The 24,441-nt window shown below is 33.9% G+C and overlaps 2 protein-coding genes, 1 long non-coding RNA gene and 1 pseudogene across 3 annotated transcripts; 1 reads left to right on the top strand and 3 right to left on the bottom strand.

Moving 5' to 3' along the window:
• Nucleotides 1-1,379: 1,379 nt before the first annotated feature.
• On the bottom strand, nt 1,380-5,218 carry LOC103849071 (aspartate--tRNA ligase, chloroplastic/mitochondrial). The gene is given in 15 exon segments (XM_033276694.1): nt 1,380-1,773; nt 2,010-2,067; nt 2,141-2,221; nt 2,307-2,405; nt 2,497-2,568; nt 2,657-2,844; nt 2,934-3,129; nt 3,345-3,467; nt 3,632-3,752; nt 3,855-3,946; nt 4,022-4,093; nt 4,185-4,296; nt 4,395-4,504; nt 4,581-4,724; nt 4,868-5,218. Coding segments are annotated over 15 exon segments (1,989 nt in total). The 3' UTR covers nt 1,380-1,603.
• A 624-nt stretch (nt 5,219-5,842) lies between these two features.
• Nucleotides 5,843-8,510, bottom strand: LOC103849070 (inositol-tetrakisphosphate 1-kinase 2). The gene is made up of 9 exons (XM_009125890.3): nt 8,273-8,510; nt 7,409-7,490; nt 7,284-7,316; nt 7,070-7,190; nt 6,892-6,984; nt 6,698-6,817; nt 6,379-6,611; nt 6,210-6,294; nt 5,843-6,123 (listed from the first exon to the last, which is right to left on the bottom strand). The coding sequence occupies exons 1-9, from the start codon at nt 8,449-8,451 to the stop codon at nt 6,032-6,034; spliced, it is 1,038 nt and encodes a 345-aa protein (XP_009124138.2). The 5' UTR covers nt 8,452-8,510; the 3' UTR covers nt 5,843-6,031.
• A 6,521-nt stretch (nt 8,511-15,031) lies between these two features.
• LOC117127200 lies at nt 15,032-20,680 on the top strand. The gene is made up of 2 exons (XR_004450021.1): nt 15,032-15,795; nt 15,864-20,680. It is a non-coding gene; the product is annotated as an uncharacterized LOC117127200 (long non-coding RNA).
• LOC103834543 lies at nt 20,459-24,314 on the bottom strand (annotated as a pseudogene).
• Nucleotides 24,315-24,441: the final 127 nt, after the last annotated feature.

The raw sequence follows: 24,441 nt of genomic DNA, 5'->3' as shown, positions 1-24,441 counted from the left end.
AATTGTACAAATTTTCTTTCAGTTTAAAATTAACCTACTTATTTTAATATAATTATTCGTTATTATTTATTAATATTATATTATATTAAAATATTTCTTTTATCAGTGATCATGCCTTTATAGTTCTATTTAATTTTAGGTTTTGTCATCTAAAGATTTTTTTTGTTTGGAAATGTATATTTTTGTTATAAATCCTTTTTCAAGACATACAAGGTTGTGCTATTATAACCAGGAACAATATCTACGTACTACATCTACATAGAGGATTCACCATTCCAAACAAAAAAATGACATGTTTTTTTTTCCAAAATTATTTTCAGTTTCACGATTACAAATTTAGAATGAGTTCTGATAATTGAGGATATTTCAAAAGATTACATAATTATCACAGCAAATATTTATATAAAATTTTGTCAATAATTGTAAATTAATTCCCCAATAAATAAATAATAAAATGAGGGAGTAGTCTTCGCTTGACCTTAGGGGTGGGCACTTTACCCGATATCCGAAGTGGCACCTGAACCCGATCCGAAAAGCCCGAACCGAAATCCGAACCGAAATAGCAAAATACCCGAACGAGTATTGAATAAGGAGAGATTGGATACCCGAATCTGAACGGGTAATACCCGAACCCGAATGGATATCCGAAGATAACCGAACACATGTATAATTAACCTTATATTTCTAGTTTATATCTCTCATTTTATATAAAATATTTATATTGATACTACACATACTTTAAGTTCATATGATGTACATACAATTACGGAAAAAATGATTTGCTACTCACTTAAAAAATGCATGTCAAGTTTTTTATTTCAAAAATTAACAAAAAGTTACATCCAAAATTAAAAAAAAATAACTAAATTAATGCCTTTTTAGTTTTAAAATGTTATGTACAAATCTATTAATCGTTCAATCTATTATAAATAAAAACTTAGTTAACTGAAAGTTAAATTTTTAAATACAAAAAACTTGAGAAATAAATTTTTTTTTTTTTTTTTTCAAAATCTAAATATCCGAAGCCGATCCGAAATAACCGAATCCGAACTAAAAATACCCGAACCCGACCCGAAATACAGAAATACCCGAACGGGTTCTACACCTCTATACCGAAATACCCGAAAATCCGAAATACCCGATCCGAACCCGAACGGGTACCCGAACGCCCACTCCTACTTGACCCTCTTCTGTCTGGGCCTTGCCAATGTCCTTTGCACTCTTTCTTTTCTCCAAAGTTTGCCCTCTTTGTTCCCTTATTATAAACTCTCTCTGTAGATTTATCGAAGCTCAGTCAGTTTTCCCTCTCTCTCCACCCGTAGGAAGACATGAATATCTGAACAAGATCCACGTGTTGTAGTATAGATAAGATACATCAATAATCAGCAACTCAAAAAATTTATTGTGGGTAATTTTTTTATCTTTTATGTTCAAGTGGGAACTCTTCAAATATCGTTTCAAAAAGTAATATACTAATATCCATACAAATTTCTGTAAAATCAATAACCAATGGTGTTAAGGATATATAGAAGATGTGGACAAGAGGTTTGCCTCCGATATACTATTATTACCACATCTCTACTTGATCATCTTCTCAGAGCTATTATTTGGTGCGGATGGAGAGATCTTGGAGCTGCTTTGGATCGACTTCAGAGGGAGTTCTGGTTAAGGCACATTGCGCTGTGGTTGTCTTTGGGAAAGCTATTACATCCCTTATGGAACTCGCACCTCCCAGCATCATCACCATCCTATCCAATCCATAAGCAATTCCACCTGAAATAACATATCAAATACTAATGCTTCATCAACCATGCTTGAACAATCTTCTTCAGCAACAGCATCATCACAAGAGTGCCATCAAGTTATTGAACAAAGTGTCAGACAAATTTAATCCCATTTTTCCTTAAAGATCCAAGGCAGAAAGTGACGGGTTGATTATGGTGTACGTTAAATATCCCGACACATGAAAGGACACGTTGAATCAATGAAGCCTGTGTAAATTTACATACCATGAGGAGGAGCACCCATGTCAAGAGCCTCCAGAAGATAGCCAAACTTCGCTTCAGCCTGTTTGCAGGGAAAAGAAAACATGAGACAAGGCTTACAATCTGTAGATGTCAATTTAGAAAATGAGTCTCACTTCTTCAGCTGAGATGCCAATGATCTCCAAAACCTTTTCTTGGACATCCCGCTTATATATCCTTAAACTTCCTCCACCAATCTATTATAAATTAAGACAGCGTATCAAAGAAATCTCCCAAACCATTGTTTCATAAAAAAGTAAATGGCCAAGCTGTTTTGTTTACCTCGACCCCATTGTAGACCATGTCATAAGCGAGAGCTCTTGCAGAAGGTAAGTCATCTATATCTTCAGGCCTAGGAGCTGTGAATGGATGATGTAATGCCTGAAGAGAAAAGGTAATTTCATATTAGCAAACAACATATTTGGCCATTAATCTCATCTCATGGAAGAAATCAGATTAAGAACTCACAGACCTCAAGCCTCTGCTCTGGTTCATTCCACTCGAACATTGGGAAGTCTGTTACCCACAGAATGGAGTGCTTGGACTATATAATAAACATGATATGTCATTAATCTGATAAACTATCATTAAGAGGGAAAAAAAAGAAGTGACTAGCCAATTGAGGAACTTACATGGTCAATCAAATCCATGTCATGGGCAACAAAAAGTCTTAACCTGTCTAGGGTCTTATTAACAGAAGTAACAGGACCCACTCCAAATAAAATAAGATCACCAGGCTTTGCTCCACATTGTCTCACAATGTTTGCTTTACCCTCAGAGTCTAAACTAGACACTAATGCTGCAATTCCCTCCACCTCGCCTGCATCAGAAGTTTGGACCTAATCAGCGCTGAATGTTACTATAAAAGAATGACAGAGATATAGCAGTAGGCATGATATATCTATTTACCATTATCCAGGACCTTCAAGAACGGTAGACCCTTTGCTCCAGATTTCATTGCTTCATTGTAAACATCTCCTTTTTTGAGAGCTGAGTTTGAATATTTTTTAGCACCCAAAGGCACACATAGTACTTTAATGATTCCACCGCTTTCAAGGGTCTCCGTGAAAACCCTGAAGGACGATCCTGTGAAAGCATTTGACACCTGCAATTTCAAAAACTTGGGAGTTTAAACATTAAAATAGACTTCACAGCTTCTGTACAAAATATGGAAAATAGCTCTCTAACGCACTACCTAAGTCAAGCTAAAAACCAGCATAAGCAATTATGTCCTTGCAGGAAACAAAAGCAGGCAAAGAGATATTTATATACTTCTTTGTAACAGTTAGCTAAATAACCAAGATGCAGAGATAATATTACGTCTTTCAACTCAAGATCAAATCTTGTATCTGGTCTATCTGAACCATATCGATCCATTGCATCAGCATACGTCAGTCTTGGGAATGGATCAGGTAGCTGTATACCTTTGATCTCTGCAAAGACCTGCACAAGAAGTTTCAAATAATAAAAAAGTGCTGGAGTTCACCAAAATATCACTAAAGTGAAGAGATTCACGAAGAAAATGAGGAACAGAATTACAGGACGCAAAACACATTACGAAGTAACAAGATTAAAACATCATCAACATAGCTCAATGGAGCCCTTACCTTACGAATAAGATCCTCATTCAGCTTGAGCATGTCCTCCATAGGCATGAAAGCCATTTCCATATCAAGCTGAGTGAATTCAGGTTGCCTATCAGCTCTTAGATCTTCATCTCTAAAACATCTGATAAGTACCAAAGAAAAATCATTTGCATGATGCGCCACGTATGCTAGGGAGTCTTATTCTAGACCATGCTTTAGAGCCAAAGATCATATTCATACATACCTTGCTATCTGGTAATACTTGTCAAACCCAGAGACCATTAACATTTGTTTGAAGAGCTGAGGACTTTGTGGCAAAGCATAAAATGTTCCTGACTTCGAAACAGACATTTGATAAAATCAGATCTATAAACTATGATTAAATCAAGATAAAAAGAAGTACAAATGCACCTGAATTCTTGAGGGAACCAAATAATCTCGAGCGCCTTCTGGAGTTGATCTAGAGAGTATTGGAGTTTCAATCTAACACAAACAACAAACCAAGATGAAAAACAAAAACTAGGTAAGACCAAAAGAACTGTGCAGACCCTCTTTCAAAAGGAGAAGGAAGTACCTCAATAAACCCATGCAAGTCTTCTAGATACCTCCTAATCAGTTTTACCACATTATGGCGAAGAACAATATTATTCGTCATCTACTGACGGCGTAAATCAAGACATCGAAACCTACCAATAAACAAACAAAATCCAAAAGCATCATTTAAGCACTTGGAGCTTCAAAGCAAAAAAAAAAGACCAACCATGAAAGATAGCTAATATTTCACCTTAAGCGAATATCTTCTTTAATCGAATCTTTTGTCTCGTCAGAAGTAGTAACGAGGAAGGGAAGCTTTGACCTCACAGGATTCAATATTTCAACATGCTCTGCAACTACCTAATGCAACAACCTACTAACTTTCAGAAAGACCAAAACATATATAAACATGAATGAGAGAAGATAAAGCATATACCTCAACAACTCCTGTTTTCATTTTCTTGTTGATGGACTCATTTGGTCTAGCACGAACAGTACCTTCCACTGAAACAACGTACTCAAGCCTCATGTCATTGATCAAGCCATGCGCCTCAGGAAACTCATCAGGAAGCGTCCTAACCTAATAATTATAAAACTTTCGAACATTAACAAAACATAAAGTCCCAAAATGAATAGAATCGAACACAACTTAAGTGCATTGGTAAGAAGAAACTTTCTAAATACTAATATACAAAGTTGAAGACTTTAGTTGAGATGGAAGACCTGGACAATGCCGGAATGATCTCTAAGGTTAAGGAAAGTGAGACCTCCGTGGACTCGGTGGAGGGCGACCCACCCGCAAAGGTGGACTCTTTTTCCAACGTCTTCGGCTGATAACTCACCGCAAAGCTCTGTGCGAGAAACCCACCTGAGAACCGACGGAGGAAGAGGAGGAGGAGGCGGTTTCACTACGGAGTCGATGGAGGTGGCTGCGGCGGTGGAGTTGGAGAAGGCTCTTCGGGTTCGGGGAAGTGGGTTTCTCAGTTTGGGTAAGAGGAAGAGAACGGCGGCGTTGGCGGTGGCGGAGAGGAAAAGGGAAGGTCGGAGAGGGAGAGTTCGGAGGAGGAGAGACATTGCTGGGAGGAGTAGCTAAGAGATGAAGAGGTTTAAGGATTGCGTTTTAGAAAGAGAGTAAGAGTTGACGAAATCAAATTTGATTGAACCGGTTTATTTGGTTTAGTTTGGTTTGGTTTATGTAACTAACCGAAATTCTGTTGGCCATACTGATTTTGCCTCGTATGTCATGTCCCATCCCATTCAAGTATGAATCATGTTTGGTTAATAATAATTTGGATTCAACTAAATTTATCTATGCCAGATATCTATTCTGGATCTGAACTCATTCGATTCCAGTCAATAATATTTCGATCATGTCAAAATAAACATAAAACTAAATATTTGAAATATTTATTTATGTTTTCACTATTTATTTGGATACTAATTTCAATTTTTAGATCAAGTTTTTTTTTTTGGTTTTTCAAATTTTTTGAGTATCTTTTGGATTCATTTCCAGTTTGGATAATATTCGTAATTCAAAATACCATTTTACATAATATATATTTTGCAGATTGAATCTTTAAGTTTCCTTGCTAGTGTTTGGTTCAGATTTCGGGTTCAATGACAATTGCTAAGGAGTAAGGCCTAATATTGAGGATGACTTTTTGTGGTAAAATGAATCCTATAGCAATTTTTTTTTCCTTTTTTTTTCGAATCCTTAGCAACTTCTCTAAAACGTTTTGAGTTGTTGAAAAAATACTCAGAATCACTAATCAAAACTTGTCATCTCATAAAGCTTCCAAAAGGGATGAGAGCTAATTCTGTACAAATCCATCATTAGTTTAGTCATTATACTTTTCTCACAGCTCCTTGCATGAGTTCAGAGGCTCTTCATTTACAATGTCTCTTCTTCTGTTTGACTTGCGCCATATCGTGGAAGAAATCTACAAAAACTTGCTCATAATCTGGCATCTTTGCATAACCTGTAAATGTAATTTCAAAGACTATAAGTTCATCTATCTGACAAAATCATATTCACACTACGTACAGAAAAGCTTCAAATACAAACCAGGAAAATAATTGATGTCAATAACATAAAACACGTTCTTGCTCCCATGTTCCCTGATCATGTCTATGTTGAAAAGCCGAAGTCCCTATTCAAAACAAAGCATCAACAACTTAAAACAAAACAGACTTGATTGGCAAAAAAAATGTGAAGAAGCAGCAAGTTTATATACCAATAAGATTCGTAGCTCTTTTGCAAGGGCCTCTAGGAAAGGCTTTGGAGGTAGCTCAGCAACACTAGGGTCCAAGTCAGCGTTATCGGCTGAAGCAGCAGCAGATGAAACCCTTGGGAACTGGAAGACGCCATCAACTTTGGCTTTTTCACAATTACTAATATTCGGTAGAGAGAATCGTCTCACAACTTTTATAGTATCACCCACCACAAAAACCTTGAACATAACTCCACCTTGAGACACCAAAAAGTGAATTTAGGATGCATACTATAGTTTGAGACAATTGCATACTAAAGTGTAACGTAAAACACAATAGTACCATGATTAACAAACTCTTGCAGGACTAAAGGTGGATCAAGTTCTGCAAGCGAGCGCTTGTCATAAGCTAAGAACAACTGATGTGATTTTGCAGTTCCATCGATCCAGAGTGGCTTTGCAACTGGAACAAAGTTACAAGAATCAAGTTTAGACCAAGTTTATTGGAAATAATATATATGTTGAAATTTTTTCTACCTAATGGAAATTTAAGACCAGCTTCTACGGCTCTATCAGCACTAGATGCTGAATCTTTCAAGACAACCATTTGCTTTGGAACAAAAATGTTGCCTACAAAGATTTACCAAAATCACTTATAGAGAAATTTACAAAAGTGGTTGATCTTAATGTATAAATAACAAATGTGAATGATTACCACTGCAATCAGACAGGTTCAAATCTGCCAAACCCTCAAGCATCGATTGTCGATTATGTATACGTTGTATTGCACCTGGAGGATCAAGCACAGTCACTTCCGGGTGTTTTTGCTGGTAATCCTACAAACATGAGATTGTCAAACAAGATATTGTGTTTCCCACACTAGTCTCATTACATGGAAAATACTCTCAAACCAAAAGGCAGCCACTAACCTCAATAACATCTTGCCACTCTTTTCCTAGCAACTGCAAATGCAGAATCATAAATCATAAGATTTTTAGCAGAAATACATATTTAAAAAGGTTCAGTTGAAAGCATTCTTATAATTCTCACAAACCTTATGCAAAACGACATCAAATGGCCCTTGTTCAGAAAGTGGACGGTTCAAATCAATGGGGACAAAGCAAATGCCTTTTCTCCTAAAATAGACACACAAAAGTAGTACTGTTAACACTTGTTCAAAAACTCTGCTGTAAAAAGAAAAAAGCCTGAAAGCTATGGGGTGATTAGAAAGAAGCAAAAGTACTAGACCAGACGTCAAACCGACTCACTAAGAAAGATTTATCCCTGAACTATAAAATCCTTGTTTGAGAGATTCTTTAACATGATATTTTTTAATTAGAACCAGTCATTGTTTTAACTAAAACACCCATGTGGGATGTGGTTGAACTATAGAATCCTTGTTTGAGATAATCTTAAGTAAGAGTTAGTCATTGTTCTAACTAAAACAACCCATGTGGGTGAAGAAGATTTCCAAGCCACAGAAAAGGAAAAATATCAAGTGCATTTTTTTAAAGGAGGGTAAAGTCAAACTCCAACAGAGACTAATCCAAAAGGATAAAAAGAAGGAATATTCCCATAGAAACAAGGTTCCTGATACCACAAGTATACTAGTGTAAGTCTAAGCAAGCTAAAGACAAAAACATGGCACATGACAAGACAATTGCTAGTGGCTATGGTCCTCCACAATAGAATCATGCAAACAAACAATAGCTATACCAAAACAGGAGTAAGGAAACAAGAACCAAATCTAGTGAAAATGTCAAAGTCCTAAATATCCTTTTAAAAGTAGAAAACACATTGTCGGTTCAGTATTATACGCCAATCAAACGAACATTCGTCTCAGGACAAGAAAACACATCGAAGATTGTAACACAATTTTGAAAACTATGTATGTAACATTAGTGTTATGTTTGGTTACCTAGCCAGGACTTCAAGCTTGGGCTGCAAGAAACTCTTTTTCTTCTTGGGAGTCAGAGCATACCCCACAACGAGTTTCTGCGTCTGCTCGCCTTCCATTCTTATACCACCGCATGAAAACCCTAAATCACGCCTCAATCTGGCGGTTTCGAGTTCTCCGGAAGCGAGAGTCCCAAACATTAATAGAGAGAGAGATGGGTAAGAAGAAAGGGAGATACTTTTAAGATCCCTTTAAGATTCTATCTCCGCTTACACACGCAAGTGGTGGAATTGTCACTGCCCTACAGTCTCTAACGCTGCCATAAACGTAGAAGAGAGAGCTAGAGAGATATGAGTACGACACTACACGTATTACGTATAGGGTCAAAATTTAGAAACTAGAGATCCTGTATCAGAGAAGAATTTTGATGGAAGATTGGTTCATGTAAATATATATATATTATACTTTTTATTAATATATCAGAGAAGAATCGAGTACATGACATCAGGGCCGGCTCAACAGTGATAGGGGCCCTAGGGCAAAAAAATTTTTTTTACTCTTTAAAATTTATATAAAGATAATGTTTAAAATATTTTTAAAATTTAATCAATAATATTTTGTATATTTTGTAATGAAAATAAAACTATATACATATCAAATAATTTTGGGCCCTTTTCAATTTTATTTATTATATTTATAATTTTTTTATATATAAAAATATAAATTTATAAAAAATTGGGTCCCTTATTTATCATTACACGTGGGGACACGGGCTCGGACCCGGGGCGGTCGCACCGCTTGTCCCCCCTTGCAAGCCGGCCCTGCATGACATCACCGATTCTTCAAATCTTTTATTAAACTAACTATCAAACTGGTTAGTGTACAAAAAAATATTCTTAATTTATTTTTTAAATAAAAGCTACAGAACTACTTAATATGGTTAACATATATGTGATAATTAATGATTATGAATAATACATATTTGATAACAATTTTTGTATATTCTCTTTTTTTTTGTTTAATTTTATACTATTAAAAGAAAATAAACAATCACATTAACTATATAATTAAAAATTAGATTTTTTTTATATGTTATATTTTAAATTTTATAAAACGACTACAAATTACTAAAAATTGTAAAAATCTCACACTGAAAATTTTGTGATCAATGGTTTAATTTTTTTCTATTCAAGCAAGATAAAAATGATCATAAATCGTATGAATATGAAGTCTCATTAATATATATATATATATTAATATCGTTTAAATTAAATTATATACTATATAAAAATATGTTAAATTTAAAAATTGCATTGAAAAATTGTGAGATCTTAATATTTTAATTTTGAAATTTGTATTGATAAATCTCAGATAAAGTTTTGTTTGATTAAAGGTTTTAATTTTTGTTACAACAAATATACAAATATTAATAAAATCATATGAGTAGGAAGTGCCAATGATAAATATTTATATTGAAAATACTATATATATATCTATGTCAATATCACAAAAATAATAATTATATATCATATAAAGTAAATAAAATGATTGTTTTATTTATTTACCAAAAACATGATTGTAAATAAATAAAAGGTATTTGTTTTGATTTATGTGTGTATTCTAATGTATATATTTTTATGTATATAAATTATTTTTTTAATAGATGCTTTCTAATATATTATTTGATCATGTGTCAATCCCAGAAATACACTTTTTTTAAATTGAAGTTATTTTCAATATTGGAAGCACTATATATATATATATATATATATATATTATTTCATTCATATTAAATATTTTTGTCTTGTTTTTTATTCCAAAAAAACTTAATGAAATATCATGATAAGATTAGGGGTGTCAAAATGGGTCATGACCCATGGGTTCACCCAATCTAAGATGACCCATTAACCCAAATGAACTGTTTATTTTTTATCCAATAGGTTAACGGATTAACAGGTTAATGGATTAACAGGTTAATGGGTTAACAAGTTAAATAGGTCTATTGGGTTGAGTCAATTCTGACCCATTTAGATTTCAATTAAAAAAAACATTAGTAAACAAAATTCTCATCCAAGGCCACGATTCAATTTCAAAACCGCAAAACACGTTTTTCCGCCAAAATCGCAAAAAAAAAAAGAGTTTTTCCGCCAAAACCACAAAAATGTGTTTTCCCGCCAAAACCGAAAAACGCGTTTTCCCGCCAAAACCGCAAACACACATTTTTCCGCCAAAAACGCATTCCCCCCCCCCAAAACAAAAAACGCATTTTCCGCCTAAACCGCAAAAATGTGATTTACCGCCAAAACCGCAAAAAACTCGTTTTCCCGCAAAAACATGTTTCCCGTCAAAATCGCAAAAACGCATTTTCCCGCCAAAACCACAAAACACAATTTCCCGCCAAAACTGAAAAACTAGTTTTTCCGTAAAAACGCGTGCGTTTTCTCACCAAAACCGCAAAAAACGTGTTTTCCCGCCAAAACCGCAAAAAAAACATTTTTCCGCCTAAACCGCAAAAACGCATTTTCCGGCTGTAAAAATCAGTTTTCCCGCAAAACCGCGTTTCCTACCAAAACCGAAAAACCGCGTTTTCTGCCAAAACCACAAAACTGCGTTTTCCGCCTAAACTGCAAAAACTCGTTTTCCGCCAAAACATGTTTTCCCGCCAAAACTACAAAACGAGTTTTCCTGCCAAAACTGCAAAACTCGTTTTCCCGCAAAAATATGTTTTTGTGCCTAAATCGTAAAAACGTGTTTTCCACCAAAACCACAAAACTAGTTTTCCCGCCGTAACTACAAAAACTCATTTTCTCATTTTGTCACAAGATTCTAATCACTTTATTTTGAGTTTGTTCGAAGAATGAGAGATTTGATCATTCGTCTAATATTTGTTTCTCCCTTATACCTTATCTAATTATTATAATTGTAAGAATAAAAGATTTGAACTATTTATTATAAGTTTTCTGATTTATCATTTAATAAATCAAATATCTCTTATTTTATACAAGTTTACATATGCAAGAATGGTAAAGTATTTTTTATCGGTATATTCTTAAGTATCTAAACCTCAAATAAGTAATATGTTTTGTTGGTTTAGAATTATATGATTTTTAGATTGAACATGTGAATATATACTAAACAAATATTTATATTTTGAGTCATCACTTATATTTTATAACAGCTTGATATATTAGATTTGAACATTAACCCGTGAATAGAGTTTGCCGGTGATTTTCTTCAAATTTTTTGATTCTTAGATATTTACATGGATTAAAAATAATTTTTACAGATGTCCATCTTTTTAAATTAAAACTTATGTAATTCACCGAATTCAATGAAGAAGTTAAGAAAAAAAAAACAAAACTCATATTGGTGAAACAAAATGAAAGCACAATTTTATAAATGTAGCAAATGAAATCACTTATGGAGAGTCAATAGTAAACAAATCGAGAGCACAAAACCTAATCTTTTTCGTCATTTTACAATCGATGTTGCCTATCTGGTTTTTGTGATTTGTGTCAGCCGTAAAACTTAATTTTGTTTAGTGCATATGAAGTCTTAAAAATAATTAAATGAGTTGTATTAGCGTTACCTCTTCAACAACAATGATGCATTTAAGATACCAACATTTGTATTCGCCATTTTACAATCAATAAAAATTGTAATGTTACAAAATGTTAAAACTATATAATGAATAAACATTAGTATATAAATTACTCCATTCATAAGAGCAGTTAATCATCTAATATATTTATACAAGAAGATTAGATTGAAAGAGTTGCAGACAAAATAACAAAATAACATAAGTGACATTGACATGGTTGTTGAATTATTTTTGTGATTACTAGTAACAACGTTTCTAAACGTTACGTAATACACTGTGGCGGCTAACAGTCTCTCCAAAATCACAACACTTTTCCCACGTGAGAGAGATAATTTTAAATTTGAAACTTTTGAATCTATACTATAACATATATTAGTGTAACTATGATTTATTGTGCAACAAAAGTGAAAGTGGTTAAATCTGATGACAAAATGTCATATCGCTCTTCATTATTATTACATGGGTATTCAGTGAATTTTGATTTCCAATATGTACATCCTGGAAATTTACGTTTTAAAAAATCAGATTACACTTTTTCAAATTATGAAATATGTAAAAAATATGTTTGTTTTTACCGAGATAAATATTTGGTTGAAATATATTTGATCCAAAAGATATATATATCAAATAAATTGAGAAGGAGAAAAGAAGAAAAAAGGCAAGAAGAAGATGAAAGATGCATGGATGATCAAACAGCTGAAGTTGATTAAGGGTAAGAAATGTAAAATTATATAAAATATACATAATATTCTAGCATATTTATTATTATGTGTATAAACTTATTTTTTCTGTTATGTATATGTGTTCCAATTTCCTCGATCTATTTGTATTTATTTTACAAAATACTTTAAATTATAGTATTTTGGTTTTTATATTTTAAATTTTAGTAGATGTTGTGAACTTGTGTCATACAACATTTTATAAATTTTATGATAGTATTATTTGAAATATATTTAATAAAAAGCTTATGCAAAATTATAAATAACCAAATCTAAGCTTTTAGGTTGTGATGGATAAAATTATATTACATATTCTTGTTCTGTTAAAATCTATTATATTTAAACACTAGAATTAGGGATAGATATATTAAAGCCCAAAATCTCACTACTACTCCATAAAATACATAAACATATCATTAGTAAAATTTGTTTTGTAATTTAAAACTAGATTTTAACCCGCGCAACCCCGTGGGTATTCGTTTGCATATTTATATATATATTCTTATTTTTATAATACTAGTGCAAATATATGTACATCAACCATCTCTTAAAATGTTTACATGACTTTGTAAACACAATAATGTTATAGTTTAGATGTTTGTCATTTAATTAATCGTTTCAAACTGTCACAATATATATTTGTAGGTTCTTATTATATATTTAGTAGTACTTATTTGGATTTGCGTTTGATTATTAGATGATTTTGAAAGATCAATTAACTTGAAAATTGTTTTGTATGTAACTCATATATTATTTAAATATCTTATCAAAATTTATAAGTAATAAAAATAATGAATTTAGTAAATTGGCATTTTATGACACTAATTTGAAGGTATCAGTTATTTATATAATTAAAACATAAGTTTAGTTACTATTTAAATGAGGCCTGAGATGTTGAACCGAACCAAACTGAAATTTTGGTGAGAAGCTCGGTTCCATTCAAGAGGTTTAAAAAAACATTTGGTTCTCGGTTCAGTAATTGCTTTGTTTCAGTAAAATTACCTGAAGTTAACCAAATTTTAACTGAAATATAATCGAAACTAAAAAACTTTGGTTAGTTTCGGTAAAAATTTTTAAAACCAAACTACCTGAATACCAAACCGAACCAAAAAAATTTCAGTTTAATTTGGCCAGATTTTGGTCGAATCAAACTATATCCTAATTCCGAACTACCCGAACCCGCATGCCTAATTTAAATCAAACATATTATCTTATTGAATTGGGCTTTACACAAATATACAAAACATCTTACCTATTTAAAAAATTATATAGATCATATAAATGGGCCAATCAGATAAGTAATAAAAGGGGGATATCCTCCTCAACTAGGCTGTCCACGTAAGCCATTTTAATCAACCAATCGGATATACCATTTTTGCCATGTCATTGTGTGTTGCCTCTGTTGGGCTTACCGTGTTTATTTTAAAACAAAACATACTTGATACGAATGGGCCTCAAGCCCAACACATAATAAAAAGTCACGACCACACTATTTCGATCCTCTCTTTCGCATTTCTCAGACCCTAATACCCGAGATGATTTTTGATCCCCTTTGTCGATTCTTCATCCCTTTGCTCTTCCTCTTCTTCGATCCGTTTCGCGATCTGCCCCCTAAACAATCAATACATCCTCCACTTCGTTTTCTCTTTACACTCATTTATGGATTCGTTTTGCTTTTCTCCTCCAGATTTTGTTTATAAATCTCTTAATCCGCCTTTTCTCCTTCGGATTTTTTTTATACAACTCTTGATCCAAGTCTTATTTCGATTAAGCTTTGTTGCAATGAGTTCCTACGGAAAATCCACCTCTGAAAAACCAAAAGCCGTTGAGTCTGACTCCTCTCCCGGACCAATCAAACCCATCGGAACACCCTATGTCTCATCCGGCCACTCAATAGGCGATCCCCACTCTAAGCGAGCTAAAGGCGAAGCGTCGGTCACCTCCGGTCTGACTAAACTCAGCGGCAAAACCGCTGTCTCTTCCGGCGTCTTTATCGGTGAATCTAAATCGAAGAACCCCAATGGTAAGAAACCTTATCGTTTCCTTATGAAATTATAGAGTCCGTTTGATTACCATAAAAATAGAGAGTATGAAGCTATGACGATGAACAAAATGATTATGTAAAAAAAGATAATTTTTATACGACAGAAAATAGAAAAGCATGTGAAATTGTGGATTTTTAGTTCCCTTTTTGATGATGGAAACGTTTGTATTCCTATGCAGATACGATCATTCACAGCTCGAAGACTGGTGTCTCTTCAGGAGTTAGAGGCAAAGCCGCTGTCTCCTCTAGCGTCAGGGGAAAAGCCATTGTCTCTACCGAATTGGTGGCTTTCAAAGATGTTAAATACGGGTCTCATGACGGCGAGCTGAGGTTTCGGTTGATCCATTTTTGGGAAGCTCGGAATGTTGTGTCAAAGGTGCTTCTCGGTCTTGAGATGCTTCTCATCGACAAGAGGTATAGCCCAAATTCTTGCTTACAGTTTTGTTTAGAAATTGTTCATACAAGATGCTGATAAACATTTTAGATTCAAGCTTACTGTTCTATTATTTTATTTTTTATGAATTTAAAGCAAATGTTTGCTTTTGTTGATAGAACAGTAAATATAATATTGTTGTTGATGCGTTTCAAAGATTTCATGTTTTGCATTTCTGATTTATTTTCTTTACTGATGTAACCAGGAGACTGTCATCCAGGGTTTCATCCCAGCTGGGAGGATAGACACTTATTTGCACGCTTGAGAGTTGGTGGCCTTTACAGACTCAACAGTTTTTACGGGTCTAACAACAAGACTTTGTATCGTGTTGCGGAACCAAGTTTCACCGTCACATTCTCATCGAGTTCCGTCCTCTCTGATCTAATGGACAGTCCGGTTTGTTTCCCTGAGGACCGGTTCCGGATTCATGGATATGAGGAGTTCGATGCTGCCTGCGACTTGAAAGGGGATCTTTATGGTAAGTTCCCACTATTATATAATGCGTTTAAATCAATCAAGTATGTTCAGGATTCTTTGTCTAGAATAATGGTTTGATCTACACTTACAATTTTTAGGTTTCATTGTTGGGTTTCTGATATATGAAGCATTGAGTATGTTTTTTTATCTTGCAGATTATGTTGGCCATATCAAGCTTGTGAATGGGCAGGTTCTCAGTGATAGTCTCATGCTAGATGATGCCGAGATAGCTTCATCACGCCGCGTCCTACTCCATGTTCAAACACATGAGTAAGCTAATTTGTAATTTTTCATATTCACATGTTGTCTCTCTTAATACACATGTTTTTATGTTATAGTGATCCGGTGATCAAGTTGTACCTATGGGACAAGGTTGCATCGGATTTTAGTGAGAAATTTAAAGCAACTGGAGGAACCGCACGTGTTGTTTTGGTCACTACTCTAAACCCGAAACGATTTGGAGGTCCGTATTAGTAATCTTTTTTTATTGTTTAAGATGTACATATGATGGTCAAGGAATCTTATCTGCTTAGATTAGCTTTGGTAGTAGAACTGCTTTTGGTATAAATTGGAGCATAATAGCTATGAGTAACCGATAGGTTCAGAGATAGCAAATAGAGAGATACACATATTTATACATCTCATTTTACATTAAAACTTCTCATATGTATTATAACAATGGATCTGTTATAGGTGCCCTAGCTCTCTCTTCTATGACGTCATCACGCGTATTTTTAGACACTGATGTTCAAGAAACCGAAGAGTATCTCACTTTGTAAGCGTTCTTTATTTAAATTTTGGCTGCTGTTATTCCACGATGTAATTGATGTTTGGACGGTTGCTTCAGGATGAACGCGAACTTAGCTGTTGCCAACAGAGTGAATGCAGACGTTGTTACCAAGACTGAGACAGTGACCATAGGCGATCTCTTTTCCTATATGAAGCAGGAAGATGCCAAGGTTATACAATATCAATGAATAACGCATTCAATATGATAGTCTTAGTCTCTTATTTGATTGTTTAACATCTTGCAGGTTGCTTGGTTTGAGTGCATAGCAACCATTGCTGATGTTGTGCACGGTTCATCCTGGTATTACATAGGCTGTGGTGGGTGCCACACTAAGGCAACCAAAGGGCCTACCACCCTTATGTGTAGGAAATGTGGGAAAACCGAAATTGTTGGTGATGCACAGTAAGTGACTCAGCTGTACTTATTCTTATACTTTAACGCACTACTTATAACTCTGCACATGCCACAGGTACCTGGCCAAGATATCTGTGCATGATAGTGATGATCAGGCGTCTTTTGTGCTCCTCGGTGATGCTGGACATGAGTTATCCGGACGGAAAGCTTCAGAGTTGGTTGCGAGTTATTTCGAGGTAATTACAAACCTGTGTGATTCTGTTATTTGAAACTGTATTCTCCAAGATAGCTAGATATATATAGTGACAATTTTTTAATGTATATTAGGCTAATGAGAATGTAGAAGATGATCACTTGGTTCCGGTACCTCAGGCTCTTATCGATACCATTGGGCAGACTCGCAAAAGTGAGCTGCATCAGTGGTGGAACCTATATTACTTGCAACTATGATCCTCCCGGTAACATTGTTGGCCAGTGGCCTTACTAAAAGGAAATAACCTATGATCCCCCCTCCTTTGAATATGTTTCCAAGTCTATGTGTTTATTGTTTGTTTCTATGTTGTTCATATATAAGCTAATAATGATTGGTTTGTTTGGTCCGGTCGTCTTTTGTACCATATTTATGCGTGTGTTTCTATAATGGAATAAGAAAACTGCAATGCTACGGCATGCACTTGCTTTGTTTGCTATGTAGTATGTACAAGTCTCCTTTTTTTCAGTTGTGATAATATGCCAAGAATTTCAAAATCGTTAGCTGCATTTTGATGAAAGCGTTTCCAAACCATTAGTTGAATCCTTTTTAAAGAGTTTCCAAACGTTTAGCTTAATTTTTATTTTCTCTATAATATGTTTTCTAATATAGATCGATGTACCGTTTTCATTTTGCTGTTTTTTTTTTCTAGAAATACATAATTCTGAACTAGCTATTATTTCATCACCTTGGTTATCGAGAACTAGGCGATTGATGGAAGAAATCGATCTTTGAACCAAAAATACAAGTTTTTTACTCTAAAATATATAATCCACAGCCAAAACTAATAATTTTAGAAATATTGTTCCATCCCCCCTAGCTGTCCTAGATAGTCATCACTGTCAGCTCTACGAACATATATATCACCTCAGTTAAAAAAAAAAAAACATATATATCACCTTTTGCACATCTAAAACCAAGCCCGTCTCAAACATAAAATAGGTCATGTACTACACAAATTTTGACACCTATTTCTTTATACAAAAACTTTTTTTAACAGGATCCTAAACTAAGCTGAAAAAAGTTAAAAAAAAAATGGACCCTGTGCAAATGCACCTCCAGCACTGGGCCAGAGCCGGACCTGTCTAAAAGCATAGATAACGTGCGTACATTTCACAATGTTTTGAGAGAAATTGATTAAAATATGCCGATTACCACTTCTCAAAAAAAAATTTTAATCAAATACTCTAACATTTGTGTTTAGGATTTTTAGTATTTAAAGGTGTGATTGGGTTTATTAACTTTTATAAATTATTATTTAATATTTATAAATGTTTTAGGAAAGTTATTTTAATATTATCACAGATTTAAGGTATATATGAAAATAGCTATCTTTCAAACAAAAGTAAATTTGAAAATTGGCAGCAAACTTAGGATAAAGTTAAAATTCTGCGAAGTTTTGAAATTGTGTAAGTTATAGTCAATTGAAAACGTGACACAATGAGAAATCTATACTATTATTTGATAAGTGAATTTACTTCCTTATCATATTTTCCATGATCTTAGTGAATTTGTTTAGTTGTCATATTCTCCGTAATTTTAGGATAAGTCATTAGTTTAACTTATAATATTATTTAATTTTTTTATTTTAATATATAAATTTATCATAATATTTTAAGATAATTAATAAATATTAACCTATTCTACCTATATATATACTATTATTTTTAAAATTCTAATATATAATTATTATGATATTTAAAACATTTAATTAAATATATATTAACAATTGATATTAATAGTATCTACATATAGTATCATAATTATGTTAATCTTATATTTAGTTTATGGTTTTAATGACTATTATTATAGCCAATTTTCTGTTTTTTATTGAAAATATTGTTCAAAATACAGATTATTATAAATTTATATATAAATATACTAATATATTTTAATTAATCGGTTTATTCGGTTGGATGGGTTAATATCCTAAACCATGTCCATATACTAGAGTTTTCAAAATAATACGCATTTGGTTTATTTGATACTACCAAATCAAAACTATTTACTTCATTTTGGTTCGGTTTTAAATGGTTCAGTTTTACCGGATTGAATACTTCTAGGCTATTGTTATTTTGTTAACATTTTATAGGTTATAATTAATTATAATACATTCAGTCCAAATACAATAAGTATTTAATTTCAAATCCAAGTTTCCTAATTTGATTATTACTATAGAAAATATTTTTGATCCAAAATCCACATCCCATAAATAAAAATATGAAACAAAAGAAGGTAATTTAACACATTGATTACCAGTATGAATATTGAAGTTTTATAATTTTAATATTAATCTAAATTTGTATCGAAATTATTAAAAATAAATATTAGAATTAAAAATTATTAGATATATAAATATATTAGTCTGCACATGGTGTGGGACATCAACTAATTTTCCTATGTTTTGATTTTGTGTAAGTTATAGAAAATTCTCCTATCTTTGAACCAAAAATAAAAGTTTGGTCTCATTAATTGGAATTAGAAAATACATATGTTTTATTAAAAAAAGAGAGCAGGTTGACCCTAAAAAAAAAGAGCACAAATAAGACGATATATCAAATGTGTACTACTACCTGCTCAATCAACAAATATATTTCTTAGACTGTTGTGGTCTTGATCCATTGTCTAGTCCACTTTGACCACTTCAAGAATGACTCATACACATATTAAGTTTTCAATGCTGAAATCATTCTCTTACAAAGCATCTTAATCAGATTAATTGAATATCTAAGGATACTAATAACGGAAGTTTCTCATTGGATTTCGTGGAATTACTTTCTGAAAAAAAAGTAAGAGAAATATGAAAAACGGGTTTTAATTTAGATACTTTAAAATTTTGCTAGAAACTTCCATTCTGTAATTGTACAAATTTTCTTTTAGTTTAAAATTAACCTACTTATTTTAATATAATTATTCGTTATTATTTATTAATATTATATTATATTAAAATATTTCTTTTATCAGTGATCATGCCTTTATAGTTCTATTTAATTTTAGGTTTTGTCATCTAAAGATTTTTTTTGTTTGGAAATGTATATTTTTGTTATAAATCCTTTTTCAAGACATACAAGGTTGTGCTATTATAACCAGGAACAATATCTACGTACTACATCTACATAGAGGATTCACCATTCCAAACAAAAAAATGACATGTTTTTTTTTCCAAAATTATTTTCAGTTTCACGATTACAAATTTAGAATGAGTTCTGATAATTGAGGATATTTCAAAAGATTACATAATTATCACAGCAAATATTTATATAAAATTTTGTCAATAATTGTAAATTAATTCCCCAATAAATAAATAATAAAATGAGGGAGTAGTCTTCGCTTGACCAGTTGACCCTCTTCTGTCTGGGCCTTGCCAATGTCCTTTGCACTCTTTCTTTTCTCCAAAGTTTGCCCTCTTTGTTCCCTTATTATAAACTCTCTCTGTAGATTTATCGAAGCTCAGTCTGTTTTCCCTCTCTCTCCACCCGTAGGAAGACATGAATATCTGAACAAGATCCACGTGTTGTAGTATAGATAAGATACATCAATAATCAGCAACTCAAAAAATTTATTGTGGGTAATTTTTTTATCTTTTATGTTCAAGTGGGAACTCTTCAAATATCGTTTCAAAAAGTAATATACTAATATCCATACAAATTTCTGTAAAATCAATAACCAATGGTGTTAAGGATATATAGAAGATGTGGACAAGAGGTTTGCCTCCGATATACTATTATTACCACATCTCTACTTGATCATCTTCTCAGAGCTATTATTTGGTGCGGATGGAGAGATCTTGGAGCTGCTTTGGATCGACTTCAGAGGGAGTTCTGGTTAAGGCACACTGCGCTGTGGTTGTCTTTGGGAAAGCTATTACATCCCTTATGGAACTCGCACCTCCCAGCATCATCACCATCCTATCCAATCCATAAGCAATTCCACCTGAAATAACATATCAAATACTAATGCTTCATCAACCATGCTTGAACAATCTTCTTCAGCAACAGCATCATCACAAGAGTGCCATCAAGTTATTGAACAAAGTGTCAGACAAATTTAATCCCATTTTTCCTTAAAGATCCAAGGCAGAAAGTGACGGGTTGATTATGGTGTACGTTAAATATCCCGACACATGAAAGGACACGTTGAATCAATGAAGCCTGTGTAAATTTACATACCATGAGGAGGAGCACCCATGTCAAGAGCCTCCAGAAGATAGCCAAACTTCGCTTCAGCCTGTTTGCAGGGAAAAGAAAACATGAGACAAGGCTTACAATCTGTAGATGTCAATTTAGAAAATGAGTCTCACTTCTTCAGCTGAGATGCCAATGATCTCCAAAACCTTTTCTTGGACATCCCGCTTATATATCCTTAAACTTCCTCCACCAATCTATTATAAATTAAGACAGCGTATCAAAGAAATCTCCCAAACCATTGTTTCATAAAAAAGTAAATGGCCAAGCTGTTTTGTTTACCTCGACCCCATTGTAGACCATGTCATAAGCGAGAGCTCTTGCAGAAGGTAAGTCATCTATATCTTCAGGCCTAGGAGCTGTGAATGGATGATGTAATGCCTGGAGAGAAAAGGTAATTTCATATTAGCAAACAACATATTTGGCCATTAATCTCATCTCATGCAAAGATATCAGATTAAGAACTCACAGACCTCAAGCCTCTGCTCTGGTTCATTCCACTCGAACATTGGGAAGTCTGTTACCCACAGAATGGAGTGCTTGGACTATATAATAAAACATGATATGTCATTAATCTTATAAAATATCATTAAGAGAGAGAAAAAAATGGACTGGATAATTGAGGAACTTACATGGTCAATCAAATCCATGTCATGGGCAACAAAAAGTCTTAACCTGTCTAGGGTCTTATTAACAGAAGTAACAGGACCAACTCCAAATAAAATAAGGTCACCAGGCTTTGCTCCACATTGTCTCACAATGTTTGCTTTACCCTCTGGGTCTAAACTAGACACTAATGCTGCAATTCCCTCGACCTCGCCTGCATCAGAAGTTTAGATATAATCAGAACTGAATGTTACTATAAAAGAATGACAGAGATATAGCAGTAGGCATGATATATCTATTTACCATTATCCAGGATCTTCAAGAACGGTAGACCCTTCGCTCCAGATTTTATTGCTTCATTGTAAACATCTCCTTTTTTGAGAGCTGAGTTTGAATATTTTTTAGCACCCAAAGGTACACATAACACTTTCAAGGGTCTCCGTGAAAACCCTGAAAGACGATTCTGTGAAAGCATTTGACACCTGCAATTTCAAAAACTTGGGAGTTTAAACATTAAAATAGACTTCACAGCTTCTGTACAAAATATGGAAAATAGCTCTCTAACGCACTACCAAAATATCACTAAAGTGAAGAGATTCACGAAGAAAATGAGGAACAGAATTACAGGACGCAAAACACATTACGAAGTAACAAGATTAAAACATCATCAACATAGCTCAATGGAGCCCTTACCTTACGAATAAGATCCTCATTCAGCTTGAGCATGTCCTCCATAGGCATGAAAGCCATTTCCATATCAAGCTGAGTGAATTCAGGTTGCCTATCAGCTCTTAGATCTTCATCTCTAAAACATCTGATAAGTACCAAAGAAAAATCATTTGCATGATGCGCCACGTATGCTAGGGAGTCTTATTCTAGACCATGCTTTAGAGCCAAAGATCATATTCATACATACCTTGCTATCTGGTAATACTTGTCAAACCCAGAGACCATTAACATTTGTTTGAAGAGCTGAGGACTTTGGGGCAAAGCATAAAATGTTCCTGACTTCGAAAGAGACATTTGATAGAATCAGTCTATAAACTATGATTAAAGCTTCTTCATTCTCTAAAGCGAATAAATCAAGATAAAAAGAAGTACAAATGCACCTGAATTCTTGAGGGAACCAAATAATCTCGAGCGCCTTCTGGAGTTGATCTAGAGAGTATTGGAGTTTCAATCTAACACAAACAACAAACCAAGATGAAAAACAAAAACTAGGTAAGACCAAAAGAACTGTGCAGACCCTCTTTCAAATGGAGAAGGAAGTACCTCAATAAACCCATGCAAGTCTTCTAGATACCTCCTAATCAGTTTTACCACATTATGGCGAAGAACAATATTATTCGTCATCTGCTGACGGCGTAGATCAAGACATCGAAACCTACCAATAAACAAACAAAATCCAAAAGCATCATTTAAGCACTTGGAGCTTCAAAGCAAAAAAAAAAGACCAACCATGAAAGATAGCTAATATTTCACCTTAAGCGAATATCTTCTTTAATCGAATCTTTTGTCTCGTCAGAAGTAGTAACGAGGAAGGGAAGCTTTGACCTCACAGGATTCAATATTTCAACATGCTCTGCAACTACCTAATGCAACAACCTACTAACTTTCAGAAAGACCAAAACATATAGTGAGCTGAATGAAAGAAGAGAAAGCATATACCTCAACAACTCCTGTTTTCATTTTCTTGTTGATGGACTCATTTGGTCTAGCACGAACAGTACCTTCCACTGAAACAACGTACTCAAGTCTCATGTCATTGATCAACCCGTGCGCCTCAGGAAACTCATCAGGAAGCGTCCTAACCTAATAATTATAAAACTTTCGAACATTAACAAAACATAAAGTCCCAAAATGAATAGAATCGAACACAACTTAAGTGCATTGGTAAGAAGAAACTTTCTAAATACTAATATACAAAGTTGAAGACTTTAGTTGAGATGGAAGACCTGGACAATGCCTGTATGATCTCTAAGGTTAAGGAAAGTGAGACCTCCGTGGACTCGGTGGAGGGCGACCCACCCGCAAAGGTGGACTCTTTTTCCAACGTCTTCGACTGATAACTCACCGCAAAGCTCTGTGCGAGAAACCCACCTGAGAAGAGACGGAGGAAGAGGAAGAGGAGGCGGTTTCACTACGGAGTCGATGGAGGTGGCTGCGGCGGTGGAATTGGAGAAGGTTCTTCGGGTTCGGGGAAGTGGGTTTCTCAGCTTGGGTAAGAGGAAGAGAACGGCGGCGTTGGCGGTGGCGGAGAGGAAAAGGGAAGGTCGGAGAGGGAGAGTTCGGAGGAGCAGAGACATTGTTGGGAGGAGAAGAGTAGCTAAGAGATGAAAAGGTTTAAGGATTGCGTTTTAGAAACAAAGAGTTGACGAAATCAAATTTGATTGAACCGGTTTATTTGGTTTGGTTTGGTTTATGTAACTAACCGAAATTCTGTTGGCCATACTGATTTTGCCTCGTATGTCATGTCCCATCCCATTCAAGTATGAATCATGTTTGGTTAATAATAATTTGGATTCAACTAAATTTATCTATGCCAGATATCTATTCTGGATCTGAACTCATTCGATTCCAGTCAATAATATTTCGATCATGTCAAAATAAACATAAAACTAAATATTTGAAATATTTATTTATGTTTTCACTATTTATTTGGATACTAATTTCAATTTTTAGATCAAGTTTTTTTTTTTGGTTTTTCAAATTTTTTGAGTATCTTTTGGATT

Source organism: Brassica rapa, chromosome A08 (genome assembly GCF_000309985.2).
Source record: "Brassica rapa cultivar Chiifu-401-42 chromosome A08, CAAS_Brap_v3.01, whole genome shotgun sequence".
Classification (NCBI taxonomy): domain Eukaryota; kingdom Viridiplantae; phylum Streptophyta; class Magnoliopsida; order Brassicales; family Brassicaceae; genus Brassica; species Brassica rapa.
Note: the sequence above shows the minus strand (reverse complement) of the source record. Positions and strands in the feature narration are given on the sequence as shown.